General features: G+C 40.5%; 2 protein-coding genes across 3 annotated transcripts in view; both read right to left on the minus strand.

Moving 5' to 3' along the window:
• LOC139441971 (TATA-box-binding protein-like) overlaps nt 1-1,447 on the minus strand; it is a 45,656-nt gene extending 44,209 nt beyond the window's left edge. The window contains exon 1 of the mRNA XM_071222716.1: nt 1,004-1,447. Within this exon, the coding sequence (XP_071078817.1) occupies nt 1,004-1,063 (60 nt within the window). The 5' untranslated portion in view covers nt 1,064-1,447. The remainder of the gene's footprint in view (nt 1-1,003) is intronic.
• A 4,025-nt stretch (nt 1,448-5,472) lies between these two features.
• Nucleotides 5,473-23,660, minus strand: LOC139442694 (cingulin-like protein 1). Of its 2 annotated transcripts, XM_071223572.1 has the most exons (6): nt 23,560-23,660; nt 15,863-16,011; nt 11,839-11,871; nt 8,336-8,527; nt 7,528-7,678; nt 5,473-7,382 (listed from the first exon to the last, which is right to left on the minus strand). In XM_071223572.1, the coding sequence occupies exons 2-6, from the start codon at nt 15,998-16,000 to the stop codon at nt 7,093-7,095; spliced, it is 804 nt and encodes a 267-aa protein (XP_071079673.1). In that variant the 5' UTR covers nt 16,001-16,011; nt 23,560-23,660; the 3' UTR covers nt 5,473-7,092. The 2 variants fall into 2 exon arrangements, with proteins under 2 accessions (XP_071079673.1, XP_071079674.1); XM_071223573.1 differs by lacking the exon at nt 11,839-11,871.
• Nucleotides 23,661-25,303: the final 1,643 nt, after the last annotated feature.

The raw sequence follows: 25,303 nt of genomic DNA on the forward strand, positions 1-25,303 counted from the left end.
TAGAAATTGGCACTTGTCCTATAACTGCCAAATAATATCAAAAGGACAAGTAGAAAATTTGCCATTTTTAGATGTTTTGCTATATGTTATCATTATAAGGACTAGCTGGCTAAAACTGTTTGTTTCTACCGTTGCCCTGGATCTTCACGGATAATAAAATATAAGACCATTACCATGACTACATTACAAATACTGCAAGTTTTCAGAGGAACTTCCATGTTCACATCACTCGAAATTAAGGGTTGTCCAAAGGGAATTGAGGCCTTCTCTAGAGACGCCATAAATTTTTAACTTTCAACTTTAGGCTTATGACAAGGACCCCGTGACTTTCATGTTTAATTTTGAGTGAGTGAGTTGGGTTTAACGCTGCTTTAAACAGTATTCCAGTTATATCGCGGCATGTCAGCTTAATGTGGGAGGAAAGCCTGAAGTGATACAGGTCTCAGACGTCTACCACTTTGGTGAAACCCACGAGCACAGGTATGGTGCTGACAAACCTAGAAACATAATCGGGGCGAACCGGGATTCGAACCCACAATCATAGGTTTCTGGCGTGCCCAAGGGACACAACTCTGCACAGCGAATCGCGGCGCCTTAGACGACTGGGCCACCCGTGCCCCCTTTAATTTTGAACATTTGTTAACATCAGGACACAAAAAGACATAGCAAACACACAGGGATGAGAAACTAATTAAACTTCACCACATGTCATTGTGTTATGTAAGTTAAAACGTTTCACCATGTTTACCGAAGTCATGAACCTAAGGACCCCTAAGTCTTCATATTGTAACAATATGGACAAGACAAACACAGCTTGACTTTCAAACACTGAATGTAGGGGCCTATATGAGTTGTGAAATGTGTCTATTAAAGGTTATTTTACTGGTTATGAAGGGAAAGGTTAGAAGGGAAAGGTTAGCAAGGACAGGGACAAGCAAGAAGTGTCTCCCTGACTCATCTGTCTAACTGTATTGTCAAAACGCTATGGGACTGCATATCATACCTGTACTTGTGGATTTGGAGTCAAGCCAGTCCCATACGAGGGGAAACCACTGGTATCCATCTTTGTGGTTGGTTGGACCAGCGGTAATGTCTCCTAATCTGGTCGAGGTGAGACTATTCTCTCCCTTTATTCTCCAACGATGACTACAACACACTATGTTACAAAAGTGCGAAACATATCAGATCAAATCCATTTCGCAGGGTTTTCAACACGCCGGTTCACACGATCCAGGGCCACGATATTTTGAGATCGAACAATTGTCTCATCTAACTCCCATTGGCTCGCATATATTCATCTGGTGCCCTTATCCGTGTTTCAAGAAATACATAATATGTGAACAGTTTCAGAAACACTAACTCGGACCAAAAAAATACAAGATACAGTCGTGTAACACACAATTGTCAACTCTTATTGCGCGAAATTGCATGCATTTACACCGGATGATGGAAACGCTCCAAAGCAGCGCATGCTACACGTTTGTCAAGAAGGAAAATTGATGTAAATACATGTTGGAGCAGGCGTCGCGCAACTGATAACGCATACCAGTTCGGAGACTACCGCTGTTAGGAGTTTTTCATGCCGCATGTGAAAAAGAAAATAAACTATTTATTTTTTTACACTTGGATGTAAAACCATTGAAGTTTTGCATCTTAGATTAGAAGAAGTCCATTCGTGAAAGAATTAGCGAAAACTGATTTAAGCATCATGACAACTGTTTTGAGTAGGAGACATGCGACATTGACTGGTTATGCGACATGTTGTTCCCATGCGCTTCACTGGGTTGTTTGAGACGGTACCCAGATATTATTTTTACGTCAATAACCTTTATCACAAAAATACAGCTGTGAAAAGAAATACGGATGTGTTGAACTGTAAAACGAATTAAAACAGATGGTGATGAGTAAAATTCAGGTAGTGTTTATTGCACGGAAAAAAACCGCCCTCCTTAATTATTATATTGCTAATGATTACACCATGTTGTGTGTTGTTAAATCGACACCTACTTCATTTATATACCGATGGAAACAAATAAGAGAGCGATGAAAAATATAGGGATATAAACTACATTTGTCAGTACATTTGAAATAGCGCCCATGTAAATTCAACACGTTCGAATAAAATGTTGAGATGTGTTTGTGTGCATTGTTTTCAACGCGTATTTAGTAGACAAGGCTGGGAACCCATGATAGCATATCGTGTTACTGTGTCTACAACTAAGTGTCCCCTTATATATTTCCATCAGTATATTACAACCTGCCCCACAGCATATCTAAAAAAACACACTTTCGAACAAGAATTGACCTTGGCCTCTACACTGAAATAAACCAAACACACTCAGACCAACCAGACTGATCAGAAAATGAATACAGGCCCTGATTGTCTTTTCGATTTGTCTCATAAAATATGTTTTGACCTTCTCAGATTTAAGTAGATCTAGACAACAATGTAACGGTAGGCGACTTTGCTTGCCGCAAGAGGCGACTAACGGAATCGGGTGGTGGCTGACTTGGCTGATGCATGTCATCGTATCCCAATTGCGTAGATAGATGCTCATGATATCAATCACTGGAGTGTCTGGTCCAGACTCGATTATTTACAGACCGACGTCATATAGCCGGAATATTACTGAGTGCAGCGTTAAACAACAAACAAACGATAACACTGTTAAATGGGATGATTGTACGGCGCTTTGTTCGAATTGTTTCCGGAACTGGCCAAGGCAGTGTTGACACAGGTGTTCGCCTTCCAGGGTTGATCTGTTAAGACGGGAAGTTTGGCTTAGATTCCAAAGACTCGAGATCCGAAATAAAGATGTGCAATCCTAATTAGCACCCTAGATTATATGAATAAATAAGGCATTGGTAAAATCTGCCTGTAACTTCCCACCTGCACTCTGCACGGATTGTGCGAGCAGGAATGAGTGAGAGACAGGAGAATGCTGCTTTGAACATTTGAGCAGTATTTCAGTTATTTCACGGGGGGTCAGCTTAATGTGGGAGGACAGACCTAAATGGCAGCACATGCCTTAGGCGTTGTCAACTGTTAGTGAATCCTGTGAACACGAGAACAGCTCTGACAGACCATCAGAGCGACACTTTGATCCACATTATATCTAAGGGGTGCAACTCTTGTTTCGACACCGAGCGTCCCGTGTCCCGTGAGTATATGGCACCCAATGATGTTTTGTAGCATGAAGCAGAAACTCAGAAAAGGACAGTGCATGGTGTGAGTGTGGTTTTTCGCCGCTTTTACAATATTCCAGGTATATCGAGGCGGGGCACACCCGAAATGAGCTTCAAACATTGTATTCATGTTGGGATTCAAACCCGGGCCTTCTGCGTGACGAACAAACGCTTTAACCACAAGGCTACCCCACCGTCCCTCAGTGCTTGGTTGGATTGGTAATCAATTGTAACGACACTGCATAACCATGTTAATCAGTTAAGGGAACCCCATATAAGAACAGACAGTATACAGTGACCTCCCCTATTTTCGAACGATACTAGCTGTTCCCTGTTAAATCGTCCGGATAAACACATTTCAGGATGCTTTGTTTGGTTGTTGCAATATTCCAGCTGTATGACGGTGTAATGTGTGTGTATCGGGTCAGACAAACCAGTGATTGATACTAGCAGCAGCATTCCCAGGTATTCCCACGCCGTCAGGTTACGATGACAAACAAATATCATTTTGTCCCAGCCGCCTCTTATAATCGAAAGTTCCTGTCCTCATAGCAGAATTCTAATAAAGTTGTGATGCGAATTGGAACAGAGGAAGAGACCAAGGTCCATCCCCTTGAGACCGCATCCGTGGTCTAGTGGTAGAGCGTCCGCCTGGAAAGCGGAAGGTCGGGTGTCCGATCCCCGGCCGCGTCATATATACAAAATGACGTTAAAAGATGGTCCCTGTAGTTACCCCGCCTGGTGCTCGGCATTACGGGGCTAAAAGGAGGACTGATGGACTCAATCCGCCTGTGCACACACCACAAGTGGCAGTGGCTGCAACTGCGTGGTATGGCTTTGAATTACGTCCCCTTGCTCTTACTCTCCTGACCTAGCACCCTGACTTATTGTCTCTACTCTGTGTACACAAATAACCATGAGCTGAAGCCTTCTATAGGACAGGGATAACAGAGCTGCAACAACGCTGGACCAAGAGATTGGAGATTATTTTGCAAAATAGTGTGTAACAGATGGGAGATTTTGCATAGAGATTAGATATTTTTGAACAGCTTCAACTGCAAGACCAGATATGTTTTTATTTAAAACTATGAGCCTGAATTTTATTTTAAGCAAAAATATATACACCTTCTAATAAATGTAAGTTTTGTGGCAGGCAATTGATTTGCATCATTATTTTTTCAAGAATTCTCAGGGACAATATATTTTTTTCGATACAATACAATTTCGATTGAAAACAACTGAACCAGTAATCAAAGCACCATTTTCATTGTGACGTCACAGCTAACGTCATTACCCACGATATTCGATTCATCTTCCCGAGGCAAGAGAGTTAACTGACTTTAAAAGTCCAAACTGGACCTTTATAGTCAGTTAACTCCCTTGCCTCGGGAAGATGTAGTCGATTAGAAATAGCATCCTTATAAGGCAAAATGCGTTACATAGGTATCTCTTACAGATATTCCTAATTAAAGACTTTCAACAATACGCTTTTTTTCACATTTTATTTTCATAGATCGAAGATCAGCTGAAAAATGCGACGCATAAGGTCTCATGTATGGCATAGTAGAGTATGTCTCCACTGATTCTATATATAACCTTTGATCACTGTGTTGTAAAGGAGATCGTGAGATATCGCTTCGTGGAAGGTCTGGGGACCCATTACCTTTAGTCTCTGGCCTTATGGTGATCGTCAGATCATGCCTTGAAAGACAGGGTAGAGTTACGCTTCAGTGAGGTGAATTCAACCCCGAACACTATCTGTGTCATGTAGTGGATGTTTGTCAAAGACCGGTTTCTACAATATATTTGTTCTTCAACGCCCGGCGTGGGGACTCAACGAAATTTAACGAATACCCGTATGTTACTGGCCATAAAGGCAGAGATCTAATATATTAACGTCATGTGCATGGTTCGCCCTATAACACTGCAAGGTTCGTATGATCCATACGTCATCACACAAGGCATTCTGAATGATGCGACCCGTGATGATCCGGATTAGAATTGGTCTTCAGCAACCCATGATTGTCGTAAGAAGTGACTCAGGGAATCGGGTGGTCCGGCTCGCTGACTTAGTTGATGCATTGTCATCATTTTCCAATTGCGTGGATCGATGCTCATGATGTCAATCTCTGGATTGTCTGACCCACGCTCCATTTTGTACAGAACGCTGTCATATAGCTGAAATATTGCAGAGTGCGGCGTTAAACAACACGCAAACTAAATGATGCGACGCAAAGCTGCATTGCACCCTCTCAAACAAAACACAAACCTAGGCATCATGCGAACTTTTTTAATCAAGAAATAAAAATATTGGAAAGCAAAATATCTCCAGCACCTTCTATACACCATGAATCACGTGACACAGGTCCTTGGGTTTCCTTGTGTGTCCTTGGTACAATCATGGAGCCCCTAAAGGGTAAAAGAGTAGGGGTTGCATAGTCCCTGTTGGTCACACCAGACAGATCGGTGTCTTGCATAGTAAGCAGGTGCCCTCTATAACACCACAGGTTCTCTCGCCCAGCATCACAGATACAGTTCCTTTTCACGTTGTTCTGTCCCATAACTACGTGTTATGTCCACAATAACTATATCTTGCATAAATATGGATATTCATCATACGGTTTGCCTGCTAAATAATCATTTCAGAAAGATTTGTATTCGTAGTGGTGACGAACCCTGCACCTCTATACGATGGCTTCAAAAGTTGATGAATTAATTGGTATATTTAATTTCAGAAATTACAGTAAAGTATGTTTAAATTGTTTATGGTGTTACAGATATCTAAGCTGGTGTGATTACACCTAAGCCAAAAAAGTAACATTAAGCGCCAGTATTCATAGCCAAAACAAGAACAAACTCAAAGTCTTGCTTATCACAGCATTCTCGCACACAATCTTGCCCTTTGAAACAACATGAGTAACAAGCTGAATGGTATAATTTCGTTGACGTGTTCGTCGTTGATGGAATATGGAACATATAGGTACATTCATCGTTCATATTTTCGATACTGTTTGTTTTCAAATAGTTTCTAGAAACCTATATCACACCGTAGGACATTCGATAAAATAAGTGACTCTGTTGGAGGGGTATATGAATTGACATGAAAGACATCATCAAATATCGCATTGTCGTCTGTACAATGTACATGAGGAGATCTACCCCTTTCCCCCTCTTCCAGTAGGATATACTAGTATATACACGCCATTACTCAACATATCAATCGGTAGAAATGTGTAGACTAATTAACCCTCGGTATACTGTCCGTCATTGGAAATCACACACACTCTCTCTCTCTCACACACACACTCTCTCTCTCTCACACACACACACACACACACACACACACACACACACACACAATTCATGCATCTGCCTTATTCACACAAATGAACACCTGGAATATCGAAGTCCATTGTCTCGTTCCGACCCCCAATCCGGTCACCCATTCCATGCGCCAAGGTCACAAGCCCCGGGTAACCGGAAGTGGAGCTCCGAGATTTGGGACTAAGACGACCAATGCGACTTGTTCGTCGGAATTGCTGCCTTCTTTTGATTTAATGATAGTACCACGTTTTTATATTAAGCACATAATTACCATTACCAAGCGTAATTACTAAAATTCAGAGGAAGACAAATAGCTTCACCCAATGTGTTAACGAAAAAGGCTTTGTTACAATCAGAAACGATATTGCATATTATTTTGACATGCATATGGAGGATGATAACTTGATTTGACGTCTTTTGATTCTAAACACAAATCGTTTTCTAGCTCCAAACCTTCAATGAAAAAACTATTGATTTTTCGTGTCAAAAAGGGATTTACCAATTTCACTCCATGTCTTACCCGTCCTATTAATTTGTGCCCCTGATAACATCTGTAATTCCACGTGTATGTTTGTACTCATGCTACAGATACACTTCCGGCGTGTCGCCGTTCTCCACTGGTCGCTTCAGCAGTGTCGTTCCTGCTGCCGCCGCCGCTTTGGATTTGTGCCTTTGTGGCGGGATAGGAGTAGAGTCCTTCGGGGCGGGGGAAGCTATTTTGGATTCAGCGTCTCTGATCATTTCTTTGAGCTTATGGTTTTCCTCTTGCAAGACCGTGAGTTGGAGCTGATCGTTTTCTCGGCTCATAGTCCCCACTGATTTCTTGAGTGTCTTCAACTCATCTTCTAGCGACTTCCGGGACGCTAGTATTTCTGGGGAAAATAGAGCATCAGATGAAATAATGCCAGAACTCGAATATGACAAGTACATAACGTAACGAATATATGTTTTATGTATTTTCACAATAGCTGTGAATCCGTTGATGAGAAAAAATAATATTTATAAGCATCTCCTTACCTCTCTTCTCCTTATCTGACTTCTCCAGTTGTTCTTTGGCGTCGTTCACTTCCGCCTCCAGGGTCTCTTGTATCTCCTGGGCCTCACAGAGGCTGTTCTCCAGCTGAACCACGCGCACACTCAGAGCGTCCACTGTCTCGTTCAGGGAAGACTGGAAGACACAGATATGACATAGTCAAAGACAGAGGTACAGATACACAGCAGGGCGTCCACTGTCTCGTTCAGGGAAGACTGGAAGACACAGATATGACATAGTCAAAGACAGAGGTACAGATACACAGCAGGGCGTCCACTGTCTCGTTCAGGGAAGACTGGAAGACACATATAAGACATAGTCAAAGACAAAGGCACAGATACACAGCAGGGCGTCCACTGTCTCGTTAGGAGAAGACACAGACACAGATAAGACATAGTCAAAGACAGAGGCACAAGTGCACACTCAGGGCGTCCACTGTCTCGTACAGGAAAGACTGGAAGTGACAGACACATATCAGACATAATCACAGACAGATAGGCACAGATACTAGGACATTATCAGGGCGCCCACTGTATCGTTCGGGAAAGACACAGACACAAATAAAGACACATTCAGGGACAGAGGCACAGATGCACACTCAGGGCGTCCACTGTCTCGTTCAGGGAAGACATAGACACAAATAACGACACATTCAGAGACAGAGACACAGACAAAATATGAAATCCACTTTAACACAAACTGCCAATCATTACAGAAATATCTAACAGTAAGCAATAAACCCAAGGAATTATCAGCGAAACGGATGATGTCACGTGACGATGCCGGCGTTACCATGTCAGATTTCAGATGGGTCTTGTAGTCCTCAAGTTCCCCCATGCGCAGTTCAACGCTCATCTCTCGCTTGTTGAGTCGCCACTTCTCGCGTTTCAGCACCCCAACGAGATTTCTAGCTGAATCCAGCCCGTCCCTGAACTGTCTGAGGGTGGAGTCCCGCTCGGCATCTTCCTTATCGTCCGCACCAGCCTGGAGAAGAGAAACACAGTTGTAGATGTGGGTGAAAGAGGACATGTATCAACCATTAAACCATGGTGTCCTTACTGCCTTTCCTAAAGTACCACATAATACTACCATTTAATCCTTTTACAATCCTGAACCTGCGCGTGTTCACTTTGGAGACAACAGTTAAAATCACTGCATTATCTTTATTTTGTTCATGTACAATATTCTGATTCTTCTCAGCATTGCAAAAACACCCTTCAGTAATCAATGACCGTATATGGTTATGTACGGCTATATGTATTTGGCTATATATATCGATCAAAAGTTTGTAGGAAATTCAGATTGGACGATGTTATGTACAGATTAATGTCAAAGAAAACAAAGATAATGGCTGATAATAATATATAAAACCATAAAAGATACGTTAGTCATAGAGCCAACATCATTAACAGTTGAAGCCATCACTGACCCCCCTCCCAGTTATTTTCTGTCAGTCTACGTCGCTAGTTGTTTGTTTATTCCGAATTGTTTATTCGAAATTGTCCATATCATATTTCAGACGGACATTGGTGGATTACAATGTGTTAGTTCATGTACGATAATAAACTACATTCAACTACAACATCACTACATCGTACAGTGTCACACCATGTCATTACTACATCGTACAATGTCACACAATATGATTACCACATCTCACATTATCTCACTATGAATTCAGCAAAATGGTTAAGTCAAAAACATTAAAGAAGGCAAGAATATATGCCTGAGTCACCTGTGCTAACAGACGGCGAGACGTACATGTAATGTGTGTGAATTATTCGATGTTCGCTAGACTGTACCATCAACTGCAGACCAACTATTGTGTACCCCTGTCAGGTAATATATTTCGGTGACACCATTCAACAAAGTGCTCAATCTGCATGAGGTTACTATCACTGCAAATATGTCGCAAAGCATTGTTATGAGTACTTACCCGCGGAAAAAGTTCCAAATAACAAATGTGTCGATTTTTAAATGTTTGAAGTGCATTGGTGTCAGCACTGGACATTGGTGGCCAAGCAGAGTAACAGGCTAGCAAGCTACAGATAGCTTATGACATAAAGCACACATGCAACACATGACCGAGGACTGATGAAGCATACATCAGATAAAAGGGTGTTTCCCAGTTTGCAATATATTCTGTATTTGGTAATAGTTCTGTTCCTTGTTACACATTGTCATATTTAGTATACGATACTGGTAATGTTCCTTGTTACACAATGTCATATTTAGTATTCGATACTGGTAATGTTCCTTGTTACACAGTGTCATATTTAGTATACGATACTGGTAATGTTCCTTGTTACACAATGTCATATTTAGTATACGATACTGGTAATGTTCCTTGTTACACAATGTCATATTTATTATACGATACTGGTATTGTTCCTTGTTACACAATGTCATATTGACCATATGATACTGGTAATGTTCCTTGTTACACAATGGCATATTTAGTATACAATACTGGTAATGTTCCTTGATACACAATGTCATATTTATTATACGATACTGGTATTGTTCCTTGTTACACAATGTCATATTGACCATATGATACTGGTAATGTTCCTTGTTACACAATGGCATATTTAGCATACGATACTGGTAATGTTCCTTGTTACACAATGTCATATTTAGTATACGATACTGGTGATGTTCCTTGTTACACAATGTCATATTGACCATATGATACTGGTAATGTTCCTTGTTACACAATGGCATATTTAGCATACGATACTGGTAATGTTCCTTGTTACACAATGTCATATTTAGTATACGATACTGGTGATGTTCCTTGTTACACAATGTCATATTTAGTATACGATACTGTTAATGTTCCATGTAAATACATATTTGGTTTACTATAATGAAGTTCCCTGTTATGCATATTTAACATATGATGATGATAATGTTCCCTATAATACATATTCAACACATGATGATGATGATGATAATGCTCCCTATAATACATATTCAACATATGGTGATGATGATAATGTTCACTGTAATACATATCTAACATATGATGATAATAATGTTCCTTGTTATACATATCTAATATATGATGATGATGTTCCCTGTAATACATGTTTAACATATGATAATGATAATGTTCCATGTAATACATATTCAACATATGATAATGACAATGTTCCCTGTAATACATATTTAACATATGATAATGATAATGTTCCCTGTAATACATATTTAACATATGATGATGATGATGATGATGATTATGTTCCCTGTAATACATATTTACTATATGATGATGATAATGTTCACTGTAATACATATCTAACATATGATGATGAAAATGTTGCTTGTTATACATATCTAATATATGATGATAATGTTCCCTGTAATACATATTTAACATATGATAATGATAATGTTCCCTGTAATACATATTTACTATATGATGATGATAATGTTCACTGTAATACATATTCAACATATGGTGATGATGATAATGTTCCGTGATATACATATTCAACATATGATAATTTTAATGTTCGCTGTAATATATATTTAAGATGATAATAAGTGAGTGATTATGATTTTACGCCGCTTTTAGCAATATTCCAGCAATATCACGGCGGAGGACACCACAAATGGGATTCCTATATTGGACCCATGTACGGAATCGAACCCTGGCCTTCGGCGTGATGAGCAACCGCTTTAACCACAAGGCAACCCCACCGCCCCTATATATCATAAAAATAATGTTCCCTGTTATACATATTTAGTACATGATAATGTTCCCTGTCATACATAGTATATGATAATAATAATGTTCCCTGTAATACATATTCAATATATGATTATTATAATTTTCCCTGCTACATATTATTGGTATATGATAATGGTTTTATCTCATGGTGGTGTATGATTGCCATGATACACTGTAACAAATGTGTTTCTGAGAACGTAAACACATACAAGACATGATAAAGGAAACACGTTTTTGGTCGAAACACTTAAATTGATCCATCGTCTCACACCCTAAAGCATACAGCAAATATACATATAGTGGTTACATAAAGCGGTGTGGGCTCACACCCCTAGACTTACGCCATGCAATCCTATATCTATTTATATCCCTTGCATGCTGCATATTGCTTCAAAGCACATTCGTATATAGAGTTGCTTATAAATGCCACATATGAATAGAGACGTATGCAAAGTATATACATAACGTCAATCACACTCACAAACATAGAATGCACACTGACAACTGAACGCGCATGCTCTTATCACACTGAGCTGTCATTTACATGCAGATGCAATACCTCATTCTCTGTGACGTCACGCTCTATCGGGTCCTGTTGGAAAAGGATACCAGAATTGCTTTAGATTTTCAGTGACACTGTTAAACAAAGCAAGCTAAAGAATCGGTTGGGGTTTACATTACTTTGAATACGAGAGGCACATTGTCTGTTGGCTTGTTGTGGGAGAAAGCCCAAAGTGATGTTTAACCATCGTAGTGAGTCCCATGTGCAATGTATCGTGATGATAGGTCAAGGATATTAATCGGTGCGAAACAGGGATTCGAACTGAGGGTAAGCGGATCCTGGTAGCTGAAGGTCTAAGTATATATGGGCGTCTAAGACCATATATCTACCCCCGCACCCCTACCCTCACCCCCATCCCAACCCTCACAAAAAGCAAACAAAAATACTTGCTGAAATAAAAGACGTGTTATATTATTACATGTTGCAATATTTGACTTGGCGGTAGTGACGGGAATAAATCTGCACGGTCCAGAACTGTGTCACGAGGGCTGGAATGGGAAATGTCGGAAAATAGAGGAGAGTGGTTTTTGTTTGGGTCTTTTCACATTCGCAGGACATGTGGGATAGATTCTCAACACTCGACACTTCCCACAGACTGTGCATTGAATCTTATATTCAAGCGTGTGTCAACGGTGTGTGGGTCACTTTAAGTAGGGAACGAACGTCCATTGTGAGATATTTACTTACACTTTTCAAAAATAGAAACGCACAGGTAGTATGTAGTTCATTGAACCTGACTACACAAAACATAAACTGGAGACGAATGTGGTTTAGCGATGAATCACGATTTCTTCTTCAGCGCGAGATGGAAGACAACGTGTTTATCGTCGTCTAAATGAGCGTCTTGCCCCACATTGTTTACGTGAATTCGACAAACTCGGTGGCGGTAGTGTCATGGTGTGAGGCGCCATATCCTACACAACGAGATCTGACTTGGTTGTGATTCAGGGAAATTTTATGAATCAAATTCTTCAACCTCACCTTCTTCCAATCATTGACCGTCAGAGGGAGCTGTTTCAAGAGGACAACGCTCCATCGCACACAGCTCGTGTCACGGTAGACTACCTGCATGATGCCAACATCAACGACTTGCCCTGGCTGTCGAGATCTCCAGATCTCAACCCAATCGAACAACCTCTGGGATGAACTCGATCGACGGGTACGCCAACGTCAGAACACGCCGCAGACACTCCCACAACTGGACAGCGCGTGACAAGCACACTGGAGCAGAATTCCGCAGGACAGAATTCGTACACTTATCCAGTCAGTGCCGAGGAGATGCAGAGCCGTGATTGCTGCCCGGGCGGTCACACGAGATACTGAGTTCAGCGCAACCTTGTGGCCTTATGTGACATGACAATGAACAGTTTTCAATGCAACTTACGGCTTCATATTTATATCTATGATATTAAATTAAATATATCAACTTTATTAGGTACAATAAATTTATTAAATATCTACCTGTGTGTTTCTTTGTTTGGAAAGTGCACACTGCATAGTGTCTAGCACAGGCTTTTGTCGGTAATTCGTTATTGGTCGGTAAATAACCAATTATATAACCCTATATGTAATGGGGTATATATTTTTATTCACTAACCGATAACGAGTTCCTGTGTTTTTGTCACTATAGTAATGCACCATTCAACACCATCCCTCGCACAAGTATGTCGACACCACTGCACAATGTTACTGTGTGTTATACAGTAAAAAAGATAATAATACGGCTCAGCTGTCGACACCACCATAGGTAAGAACAAAAGCACCAAATTGGGAGACATATTACACAATATTAGCAAAACAAAACAAATTTGTTCAAAATGAGAATCAAATAACAATGACAATGTCCTATAATGGTGCAGAATGTGCGGAAAACAAAAAAAAATAGGGTCCTAGGTCAAATGTGCCGGTATGTATGAGTGAGTGAGGAGAGTATTATGTCGTTGGCTGTATTGTTCAAACCATATCCCGGCGAGAGGACATCAGAAAAGGGCGTGACACATCGTATTCACGTGGGAAATCGAACCCAGGTATTCGGTGTGGCGGGCCAACGCTTTAACCACTTGGCTTCCTCGATCCGCCTTAAACTGGCGACTATTGACTATAAAGCAGTTCCTTTTCATAGTGTTATATAGTATACGGAAATCTGTATATACTTCCATAGATTAACATATAACACGCTAACATAGCAGATTTAATTAAAAGGGATTTTATTACATTTTATGATTGTTTATCGACACAATAAACACATTGTACCATATTGCTTAAGAAGTTAGACTCCATGTGCAGTATCCAGTATCCAATCAGACAATGTTGACATAATGTCACTGACCGGCTTTCTCTTTTGATTAATATTGTCCCGTAGTTGGGAGGAATTCTGCTGATAGTGCATAAATCACTTCATCGAGCTGACCTGTTCACAAAGAAACCTTCGTTCCATGGCTATCCAAATCTACATCCTTAGTAACAGCGACACAGTCGACTGTATGGGGTTCCCTGGTGACTGGAATGTGACCCTGGACTCCACACAGATAGGGGCAACTTACGGCTTGAATGTAACTATATCGAAGATGGGATTCTCCATTAAGATCTGGTTTGTCGACATACCACCATCGATCAGTACACGGTGAAGTTATCGTATGTGTCCACAATGACTTAGGAGATATAAACGATAAGGATTCTCCCGTTGTAGTTGAACACTGAAAAATGTAAATCTCGCCATGAAAACTTATACTACTAAAAAGGTGAAGGGTCATCCGATTCTTCCATATTAATATAGTCAAACTGTCATGGCATGATTAACTATATAGTAATATGAAATAATCGAGTGGTCCTTCAGTATTTCAATTAGAGTAGATGAGTCTAGGTGATATTGAATGAAAGTGTTCAGATCCCTAGAACCTTCAACTAAGTCTGTCTTACAGACCCTGATACAAACATATCAAATCCAGCCCATACAGCTATGCATTTTTGGCGTCATTGTACACATATCAGCATTCGAAAGACCGAGTCGACTATGTATACAGCCAAGCCATGCTCTCTTTCTTGCTTCAGGCCACTGGTGGAGTTGCGTCCCTTTGCTGTTTCAGGATCCACAGAAGGTGATTTGAGTATCAGAACCATACCCGTGTTCAATAGTCTACGCAAGTGACAAACTACGTCTACTACCTGCGTGACGTTTGTCTTCCCTCCTACATAATGCTATTATGACACAACTGAAAAACTGTCCAAAACGACGGTACACACAGAGGACCCAATCATTCGTAATAACGCGAGCACAATGAAGCATAGGAAATACCGATCAACCATGAGCAGACCATGGTGCTGTTATGTGGGTAAACGATACCCCTGAGATTACACTGTTTGGGGCGGGGAGCGGATGCCTATCTCTGTGAGGCCAGGGGTGCGTGACGTTCAAATACGAGGATCGCTTTTCAAGTTGTGTATCGTAGTTGGTGGTACAGTCTCACCCTCACTGGTCGTTTCTTCTCTGTTACACTTAAGCTTCTTTCTTTTCACTTTAGCTATTCGGGACGGTAGGATAGCCAAGTGGTCACAGCGATCGCTCGAGAGCCCGGGTTCGATTCCTACATCGGTATAATGTGTGAAGCCCATTTCCTGTGTCCACTGTCGTGATATTGGTGGCATGTTGCTAACGGCGGCGTAAAACCATACTCATTCAAGCTATTAAAAAACGGCATTAATAATACAGGACCTACGAAGTGACACAAACTGGAATCGTCCCGTGAAGATTCCGGTTTAGAATTAGTCTTCAGCCACCCATGCTTGTCGTAAGAGGCGACTATAACGGGATCGGGAGGTCAGGCTCGCTGACCTGGTTGATGCATCGTATCCAAATTGCATAGATCGATGCTCATGACGTCAATCACTGGATTGTCTGGTCCAGATTCCATTATTTACAGACCGCCGTCATATAGCTGGAATATTGCTGAGTGCGGCGTTAAACATCAAACAAAACAAACCAGAATTAACTTACTTTATCAGACTAGTCCTGATCACATACCTTGATATATTTGTCCTCTATCTCTGTGAGAAGGTCCGAAACATCCTCAAGCTTCTCCAGCAGGTCCTCCGCAGTGTCCATCAAGTTCTCACTGCGGCGTCGCCTGCTCCAGTCCATGAATGAGGGGACGGTCGCCATCTTGGAATAATCTGCAACACAACGTGTAGACATCTAGAATGACTGGTCTGGAAGCTGACACAAGAACAGCGACACTCCACATGTAGGTCAGGCTGGGATTCTGATGCAGCCTGAGAACCAGGTTATATACATGTTCCGTTACTTACAAGAAGTGGAAAACCACATGTTGTCAGACTCGTAGGTTTTATTCTCAGAGGAGTTGTTTTGATATATGTGATATATATTAATTTGTGATAAATCAAATTCTTGAAATTTACAAAATGCAATGAAACCCGTTAACCTGAAGGCCGAGAGACCATCGAAAATAGTTCGATTTACCCGTAGTTCGAGACAAGCACATTCCGGTATTAGTCGTACCTTATCAAACATCTTTTTGTGAATTAAAGGCATATCGCACTTTTTCGGAAATTAGGGAAATGAGGTGTGTCATATGTCACAGGTGAAAGGTTAAATGTCGCCTACGGGGCAACGCGAGATTTGAATCTTCCTGTAACGAGAGTTAATATTAACGGTAAAGTTGTCCCGCATCAATGACTACAACCTTCACCGTCATGCATGGTTAAGTTGAAGGTGCAATAAGATAGCGAGCTAATAACGTACGTAGACTTTGGTTTTTTTTTATCATAAGTACATATGGTTATAGGCAAAATAAATGTGTCTGGTTATGAGTAGTGTCAGATTGTATCCGAAATGGTAGCACACTCATAAGATTAAGTGAGTGCGTTACATGTTTAAGACACGTCAGTCACACCTTTCAATAATACAAAAACATTCATTTAAATCGACATTTTTATTATGGTATTTCTATATATCGAACACAAAGGGTTAGGGGTTATCAATATTTTGGGGATTGTGTTTTTGAGATGAAGACAAGACAATTTCATAATAATGATAATGATCCCTAACTTTTGTTGCTTAGTATATCTCTCAGTATGTACAGAGCGGTGGTTCTTGTGAACAAAATTCTAAATTCAAAATACATGAATTTTATTCATGAATATATAATGACATTTTCAACATTTAACTGACGTCTTTATAATTGAAGTTTCCGTGTATAACATACATTTGTAAAGACAAGGAAACGTGAACAGTGTGGAGTGATGTGCGCTTCTGTAAACGTCCGTGTCCATACATCTGTCTCGTGCATCTCCACCAGGTATAAAAAGCCGGATAGAATTAATATTCAGAATAATATTTACATGTCATTACAGTTTGTACCGTAAAAGCTACAATGCCCCTGATTGATGCTTGACGAATGCTGACTGTGATTGCAAGACATATAACTCGCATTTCTCACCCCTCCACTCTTGCGTGACGACTTGACAACAGCTGACAGGAAGAGGGCGCAATTTTTTACAAAAGTCTATTTTAATGGTGATAAAATAAAGTCATAAATAGTAATAAACGACAATTTGTCTACCGTCATAAACACATCAATTGAACAAATTGTCGTCATTGACGGTGACTGACGCAAGAAAGAGAAGAACGCCTTTTTTTCCTTATTATTTGTCCTACTTGAAGCATGGGCAATATTTATGATTTATACGGCATGCCTCGTGGGTACATATTTGTGAAACCGATACCTCAGATTGGGTAGGGATGATGAGTGTATAATGACGCTTTAAAACAGTTAAAGGACAAGGGGTTAGACTGACATTTAGTCCCAAAATATAGTTATCTTATTGTAAATATATGTCTACAAAATAAAATTTCGAAAATCCAAATGGAGCCCAGAAAAATCCTAAATTTCAGGAGGGGCTGAGACAAACTATACTTGCCAAATCATTCTGGACTTGAGTTGAACTCCTTTTCAATTTATTCTCTATCTAGGGGCAAGGGTAAAGAGGTAAAGTCAAGGAAATGTGAGGGGAGCATAACGTTTGTTCAGCCGAATAATCACATATTGCAATGATACACTTTGTACCTTGTACCACATAATATTCATATTATCCCGACGGGTTTTACATAATAAACAAGTTACTCCGTTTGTTGTTACTCACGGGTGGCCCAGTCGTCTAAGGCGCCGCGATTCGCTGTGCAGAGTTGCGTCCCTTGGACACGCCAGAAACCTATGATTGTTGGTTCGAATCCCGGTTCGCCCGGATTATGTTTCTGGGTTTGTCAGCACCATACCCGTGCTCGTGGGTTTCACCAAAGTGTTAAACATCACTTCGGGCTTTCCTCCAACATTAAGCTGACACGCCGTGATATAACTGGAATACTGTTAAAAGCGGCGTTAAACCCAAATCACTCACTCTAAATATTAATAAGGAAGATAATTTATGGATGTCAGCTTCTTTATTACGAGGAACACAAGATTTTGGAGTATATACTTACTCCTTCGTCAGGTGAATAAACGCTATGAGCCAGAGAACATATATGTGTAGCTGTAAGAACAACAAAAGTAATAAGCTAACAAAGGTGGGACTAACAAGGGAAGCCAACAGATAATTGGCGCTGATAGGAGATTAGCAATAGACAAATGGAAGCCAACACTTATCAGGACATCGCGCTGATACATGATTAAAAATGGGAAGCCAGGACTTAAATATGAATTATTGGTAATGGGCAATGGACAATGGGCAAACGGGAGGCCTTGGGAATTAGCACTGAAGATAATCGAATGGAAATAGCAATGGACAAATGGGAGCCAGATAGATAAAGAAATTGACATCCATAAATTCTTTTCCTTACGTGTATCACTTCTAAATGTTTTTCACAAACGTAAATATTAATATGCTTAAGAAATATATTTGCTGTATCCCCATGTCTAGCGTAGTAAAGTATTATTTTGCCCTGAACTATTATAGTGAAAACGGACGCATATAAGAATTGTTATAGACAGTATTTATATATATTGAGGTGACGTCATTCCTCCGTCACATGCCCATGTTCGTCGTGCACATATACCTGTATGCTGATGGTTTACGGTCACCTAAAGTTTATAATACTTTTTAAGAAAGATTCTTCGTGTAGCTCTGTGTTTATCGGACGATCATTGACCCAACAGATAGAATGTGTCGTATCCTAGCAACACATCATGCACCTCGATGCTTGTGGACTGCCACAAAACGTGCATCTTCCTGTTACTTGATGCCGAATAATGTGCACCCTTCAACATACCCAATCTAGCGTGTGTGTCACAACAGCTTCTGTGTGTGTTTATTGTACCTGTCACACACTAATGTATGTCTGTACGTACTGACAACGCAGGGGTGAGCAAGGGAGCAGTTCTCTCCCCACGTGGTTTATTTTCGTATCACCCGGGGCTATACTTCATCCTTGCGATAGGAACATATACTCCTTACGTACTGTTTTTTCGGGCTGACCATGTAAATAGGAGGCAAAAACATATAAAGAGTGCAAAGAATATAATTCACAAACGCTGAATGAGCGAACGTGAGAATAAATATGTTTTCACAACTCGATAGATAATACACACGCCTGTCTATGATATAACCTTGTGTTGAAGGGGTGTATGGTCGCTGTGTTTAAATGACGAAGACAAGCTCTGGGGTACCTTGAGGCGCAATTTTAAAAAAATCCCTAAGTACACTGCCGGGCAGAAGAAAGTACACCCCCATGTTTGATGGTGGCAATACATGAAACAAACAAGAAGTGGTTATTCATAGACGTGTATTTGAATACGGGTATCATAGGTATTTTTTTGGTTCTTAACTTTGCAGTGTAACTCTTTTCATCCTAGTAACGTTTTGATAACGTTTGTACCTTTTTATGTCAAATCCAATTTTCTTTCTTTTGCTCGGCAGTCTATGTATCGTTTTGAAATAGAAAACGTTAAGAACATCGTCAATAAATTTAAATTTGTCGCCGAATCAATGGACAAAAAGATAGGCTAAAATATGACGTTTACATCGAATTAAGCATGTGTAAATAAATATTCGGTAGCTTTCAGTTACTGGGCGCTAACTCGTGAATATTCTCCGCCAACTCGTGAAACAATCACGAAGTTAATATTTGACCTAAAAATGTCAATAACATCAACAATAAATAACATCAAGACGATAACAGATATCATAACCGCAATATTTCCCATCACATCACCATGCCAATCCGCCGCACACACGACCTCGTTCCTCCGGGGTCACACGTTCGAGGGCGCAGTTGGATATGGTCTTACGTTAATCCGGACACTGTCGGCACCGCAAATAAAGGAAGAAAACAAAACCAGTGACTAGGTTTAGCTGTAAATAGTGTATTTAGCCCACGAGGAAACGGGTCATGCTATATGGAGCATATTAACACATTCACTACGAGGTATAGCGCCCTGAAAGATCGAGGATGATTGATGTGTGTACAGAGTGTATACATCACCTGTGGCAGCTATTATATAGCCCGTTCTACTCTGAAAGCTAATAAATTACGTCCATATATCCTTAGTGTACCTGTTTTATAAGTTGTATGAAACGTCAATCATTAATGTTTGGATAAATGCCTATTCTACCTAAGCCGGAGAAAGGCGACTCCAACGCCTGAACAATATTGTTTATGCTTGATAATCGTATCGTTGAAGCTTTAAATCACCCGGGAAGGAATAATCCAGTTAGCGGATCGAATGTTCCCATTCAAATAAAAGTACTACAAAAGGTCATGTGTGAGGCGTTTATATTTGCTTGAAATCAATACTTATTTGTAAAACGGCAAGGGGGGTGACATACCACTTCTGGCATCTGTAGGTTAAACACCCACAAAATGAATTGTTTTCGAGACTCTGGAAATGAAAATGGTAGGCTTTCGGATATGCGCAATCTTGTGAGACATATAAACTCATGTGCTAATTTCGCTAACATGTGCTTTTTTACATGTTGCTAAATATGACTACACCAAAATACAGAATCTGTTTACCGTGACATGGCCTAGAATCGTGAAGTATATGAATAATAATCGAGGCCAATGTTGATACTCCCCTGAGTTCAGAAAGAAAAGAAAGGTGATTGATTTGAAAACGGGAACTACTAATGGCGGTAATGAAACAGATAATCTGTTTGATCTAAAGAAGTGAGGAATTTTTCTCAAAATATAACTTTCAGACGAGACATGCTCCACAACATTACGGTGCCTGGAGGTGACAGATAGCCGAATTAAGTCGCAGTGCAAGTTGAGAGCCTGTGACGGAAACTGATGAAAGCAACGCCCTCTAGGCAGGGCGGAAAAGGGGGAATCACTCCGAGGCTTAGTGATGGGATTACGTATAGTTATTGACTAGTTGATGTGACACAATGAGTCTGATTCATAAAAATGTCACGAACACTCATTCGCATGCACATCACTCATTTTGAAAACCTTTGTCATTTTAATACCAATATCATATGCTTGACACCTATCGATAATGCAGCTTAAAATCGTGTAATTGGAAAAAGAGATTATACACGTTTATTTTCGGTCCAATCTATGAACAGGTTTGTATGTTTTTTGCTTAACACCGCAGTCAACTGTATCCTAGCTGTGTGACGGCGGGCTGTATATCATCAAGTCTGGATCACCCGTCGGGGTTCGATCCCACGACGTCAGCCACGTCATCAAGCATGTACACCAGAGTACGTATATGATGCGATGAATGGTGCAACGTAACACCAAACTTGCGTAATTCGAATTGACAGTCCCCAGTCGGGATTCCGAGTTAAAACTGGAAACGTGGCCATCCCCATAAAGCTGGAATATTGCTTACGACGTTAAACAACAGACGGATTAACTGCCTGTTTCGACTCCCACGTATAGCACCAAACTGATTTCAGCACCACCACACCACACCCTCACCCCACCCCCATCCCCCCACCCCCCACACCACCCTCTGTACAGTCTCCGCTAAAGTCTATTCTTCCCCAGTAAGGTATATATTCTTTGGGAGGAAAAATACTGACGAATATGTCGATGCGGTATGTTTATTACATAATTCATATCCTTCTTCCATTGAATTGAAGGTAAAAGGACATCCGGGTGCAATGTATTGTTCGGGTGTACAGAGTATAGCTTCGGGTATACAGTGCAGCCTTGTTCGACTGCTCGAGACAACAGGAGCGTCGATAACAACAGAGCCGATTGTGATAATACCGGGACAATATGATAATATGGTTTCATAAGATACAGTAAACTACGTTTATAACGAACACGTTTATAACGAACTGACCAATACAACGAACTTATATTTAGTCCCGGCCATTTGTTGTATATATGCTATTACGAACTACGGTTATTACGAACTAACATTAGCGGTCCCTTTGAGTTCGTTATGCCCGTAGTTTACTGTATATCGATTTAATGAAGTTCGAGTTAACGAGGTATATCCGCATAATAGTATATATTCAAATTAATGAGTTCGAGTTAACGTTTCACTGTATACATGTGAGTATCTTAAACACTATATTCAATATATTTAGTTCGTGTTATCGTTTCACTGTCTTAATGTCTACAGCCGCTGCAGGCAATGGTAGTCGCCCCGTTAACGGGAGGCATAACGTTGTAATGAATGCCATGATTAATGTGTATGTGTTGATTTGTGGTCGTGTTGTGAACGCCCGTAGTCTCTCCGCTTATCCGTAACGTCTCCGGACTCATCTACAACGGCACCGAGTTTACGGTCACTCCAGTTAATAGTCACTTAAATGCGCCCTTTTAGTCACATTATAGGAAACGATGAAGTACGTTATCCCTACATGCGGCCTATTAGAAAGTTATATATGCAAATAAGTGCGCATATATTTTATCACTATACAGTTTTCATTTTAAGACTTGAAATCGCAACAACCAGAAATATATATAATTATATACGTGGACACAAACGTTTTATAGTAAACAAGTTGATAACTATAAATCATTGTGTCGTATATATTGCATATAAGAGGCCACTTATAGGTTATTGGTCTTAAAGCCTTGTCACCAAGTTTCCAACATCCAACATATGCACGTACACGCATTCCTATAGCAGGTGGACTCAGGATTTGTAATAAACGCTGCATGTTATTGGCAAGGTACCCGTTTGATGATGTGAACACTGGTCAAACATTTGCTTATCAAAGATTACTTTTGTACGGCATGAACTTAATTAAATTGATAAGGAAATTTATAATTGCATGGAGTTAAGTTAAACTTTATACAACTGCAGCACAACGTCCCTCGTGTCAATATGTCGGCGCTAAGACAGTACCCGTCTTTGTAACATATTTCTTCATTCATTGGGCTACATTTACAGAGGAGTTAGTTGGATGTTGTTAAGGGCTAAACACCGTCAGGACAGCCATGTCAGTTCGTTCTCTGCCAGCTGGATCACGGACTATCAACACGAGGAAGTCAGTAGCGCGTAAAAAGCGCGCCATTTTAAGATTTATTACCGTGGGATTGTGGTGAATTCATAAATATTATTAATTTTCAAAAGATTAAATATATAAACGAACCATATCACATATTGGTACAAATGCAATGCTATGTTTAGATAAACATACAGAGATATTAAGTGTGGGTTATTGTAATGGTGTTACTGGATACGATATTAATGTAATTTAAGTGAATTAACAGTCAACACTGAAGTCACGTTAACATACCTGGTGGTGTGATGGGTGGATGAAGATCTGCAGGTAGGAATCACAACATACAGAGCGTCCACAAGTACAGTCAGCCAGATGTGATACTCAAGGCGACTTCTGCTACCCCCTCCAGGTACGAGGAAATACTACACAATATACGCAACACAAGGCGTCCGCCTCAGTCCGCGCACTGCCATCTGGGTAACCAAGCGTCCGCGTCCGTTGTGTTACCAGGATGACAGGTTATCAACTATGAACGGAGGAGGGCTGACATATTTATGGGGTTTTTTTTACAGAAAAGGGACATAAAAAAACAAAAAGCGTTTTTATTACAGTTTATTTATTATGCAGTTGATCAGTTTGAAGGGGTGGAGTGGTCGGGCAGTAGGTTGGGTTATTCTTTTTGCGGTAAGACACAGGTTCGAATTTCGGCTTATAGTATCCGCCATGTAGACTTGGCAACAGAGAATAAGTTAAGATGATGAAAATTATGTTGTGATTTTGCAATCGGGCTGCACACCCAAATTTCACTCAAGTAGAACTTTATTCCAGTGCTACTAGTTTTCCGAGCAGACGACAGTGATGCATCTGGTCAAAACCAGTCTCATCATGGAGTTGTTTTGCAGCAGTCGATAAGCTCCTCCCGGGGACATAGTGGAGGTAAAAACCTAGATGAAGAAGGACAGTGAGAGACGGGGGTCGCCACACTGGACCGACCTGATGCGATGACGTCTGCCAAAAAAATTGTCACTATGCGAGACGCGCGGCAGAAGAGTGTTCCGAGGTCTCACAGTTGCCGTCCTCTGGAATATTAAGCTGACTGCGCTGTTTGGATTCCATCCCTGTTGACTCTGTTTGTGAAGTGCATTCGTATTTTTCAGCAACTGGAACCTTTTCCCCACCTGTCCCGTTGTTCAATTACATTAGGGTTACCTCGTGCCCTTATTCTGCATCGGTTTAAACCAGTCTATTTCTAGATTTCCTTGTCATACTACGATCTGTAGGTCAAATACAAGGAGTTTGTTAACATTAGTTTAAGTGTGTAGTATTAAAGAACATCCGAAACATTAACGAACCTGAGTGAATATTGATTTACGCCGCAGTTAGCAGTATTCCAGATTTGTAGGACACGACGGGCTGTGAAAGGATGGAGGATGAGGATGACACACTATAGCATCAACGATTGCCGCTGCACATCATCAACCAGGTCACCTACTGTAATCCCAGAGCTTCCATTCAGTCGGCGCTTACGACAAGTATGCACTGTGAAAATGTGTTTAGGTTTTAAGCACATGCTAGACACGTTAAGCTCTAAACGAATTTAGGATTGTGTTTATCCTGAAACGGAACAAAGAATTTGCGCGCTTTATCTGAACACATGAAATGGACTAAGATCTCATTGCATATCTCCAAAATCTAAACATGTACATAGTCTAAACGTGTTTCAAACTTAAACATGTTCATAAAAAGTTTGGAAAATACATGGGCATTATACCCGATAGTTACCGCTTTCGTGAAGCGAGTCAACCGAAAGTTTCTAACTATATTTCCAGAAGAGCCACTGTCGTACCAATCTGTAGATTAGATTCATAAATAGCATTGTGTGGGTAAATGAACATTTTAGGTTTAACGCCGCTTTAACCCCGAGGAGGGATCATCGCAGGACATACAGAATCTCACTTGAGAGTCTTTTGATATAAGATATATCAACACAAGTGGATAACAGTTTAAAACTTCAAGGCTTACTGAGGATTCTACACTT

The sequence above is a fragment of the Haliotis cracherodii genome, unplaced genomic scaffold (assembly GCF_022045235.1).
Source record: "Haliotis cracherodii isolate W230 unplaced genomic scaffold, xgHalCrac1.p SCAF_5, whole genome shotgun sequence".
NCBI classification, from domain to species: domain Eukaryota; kingdom Metazoa; phylum Mollusca; class Gastropoda; order Lepetellida; family Haliotidae; genus Haliotis; species Haliotis cracherodii.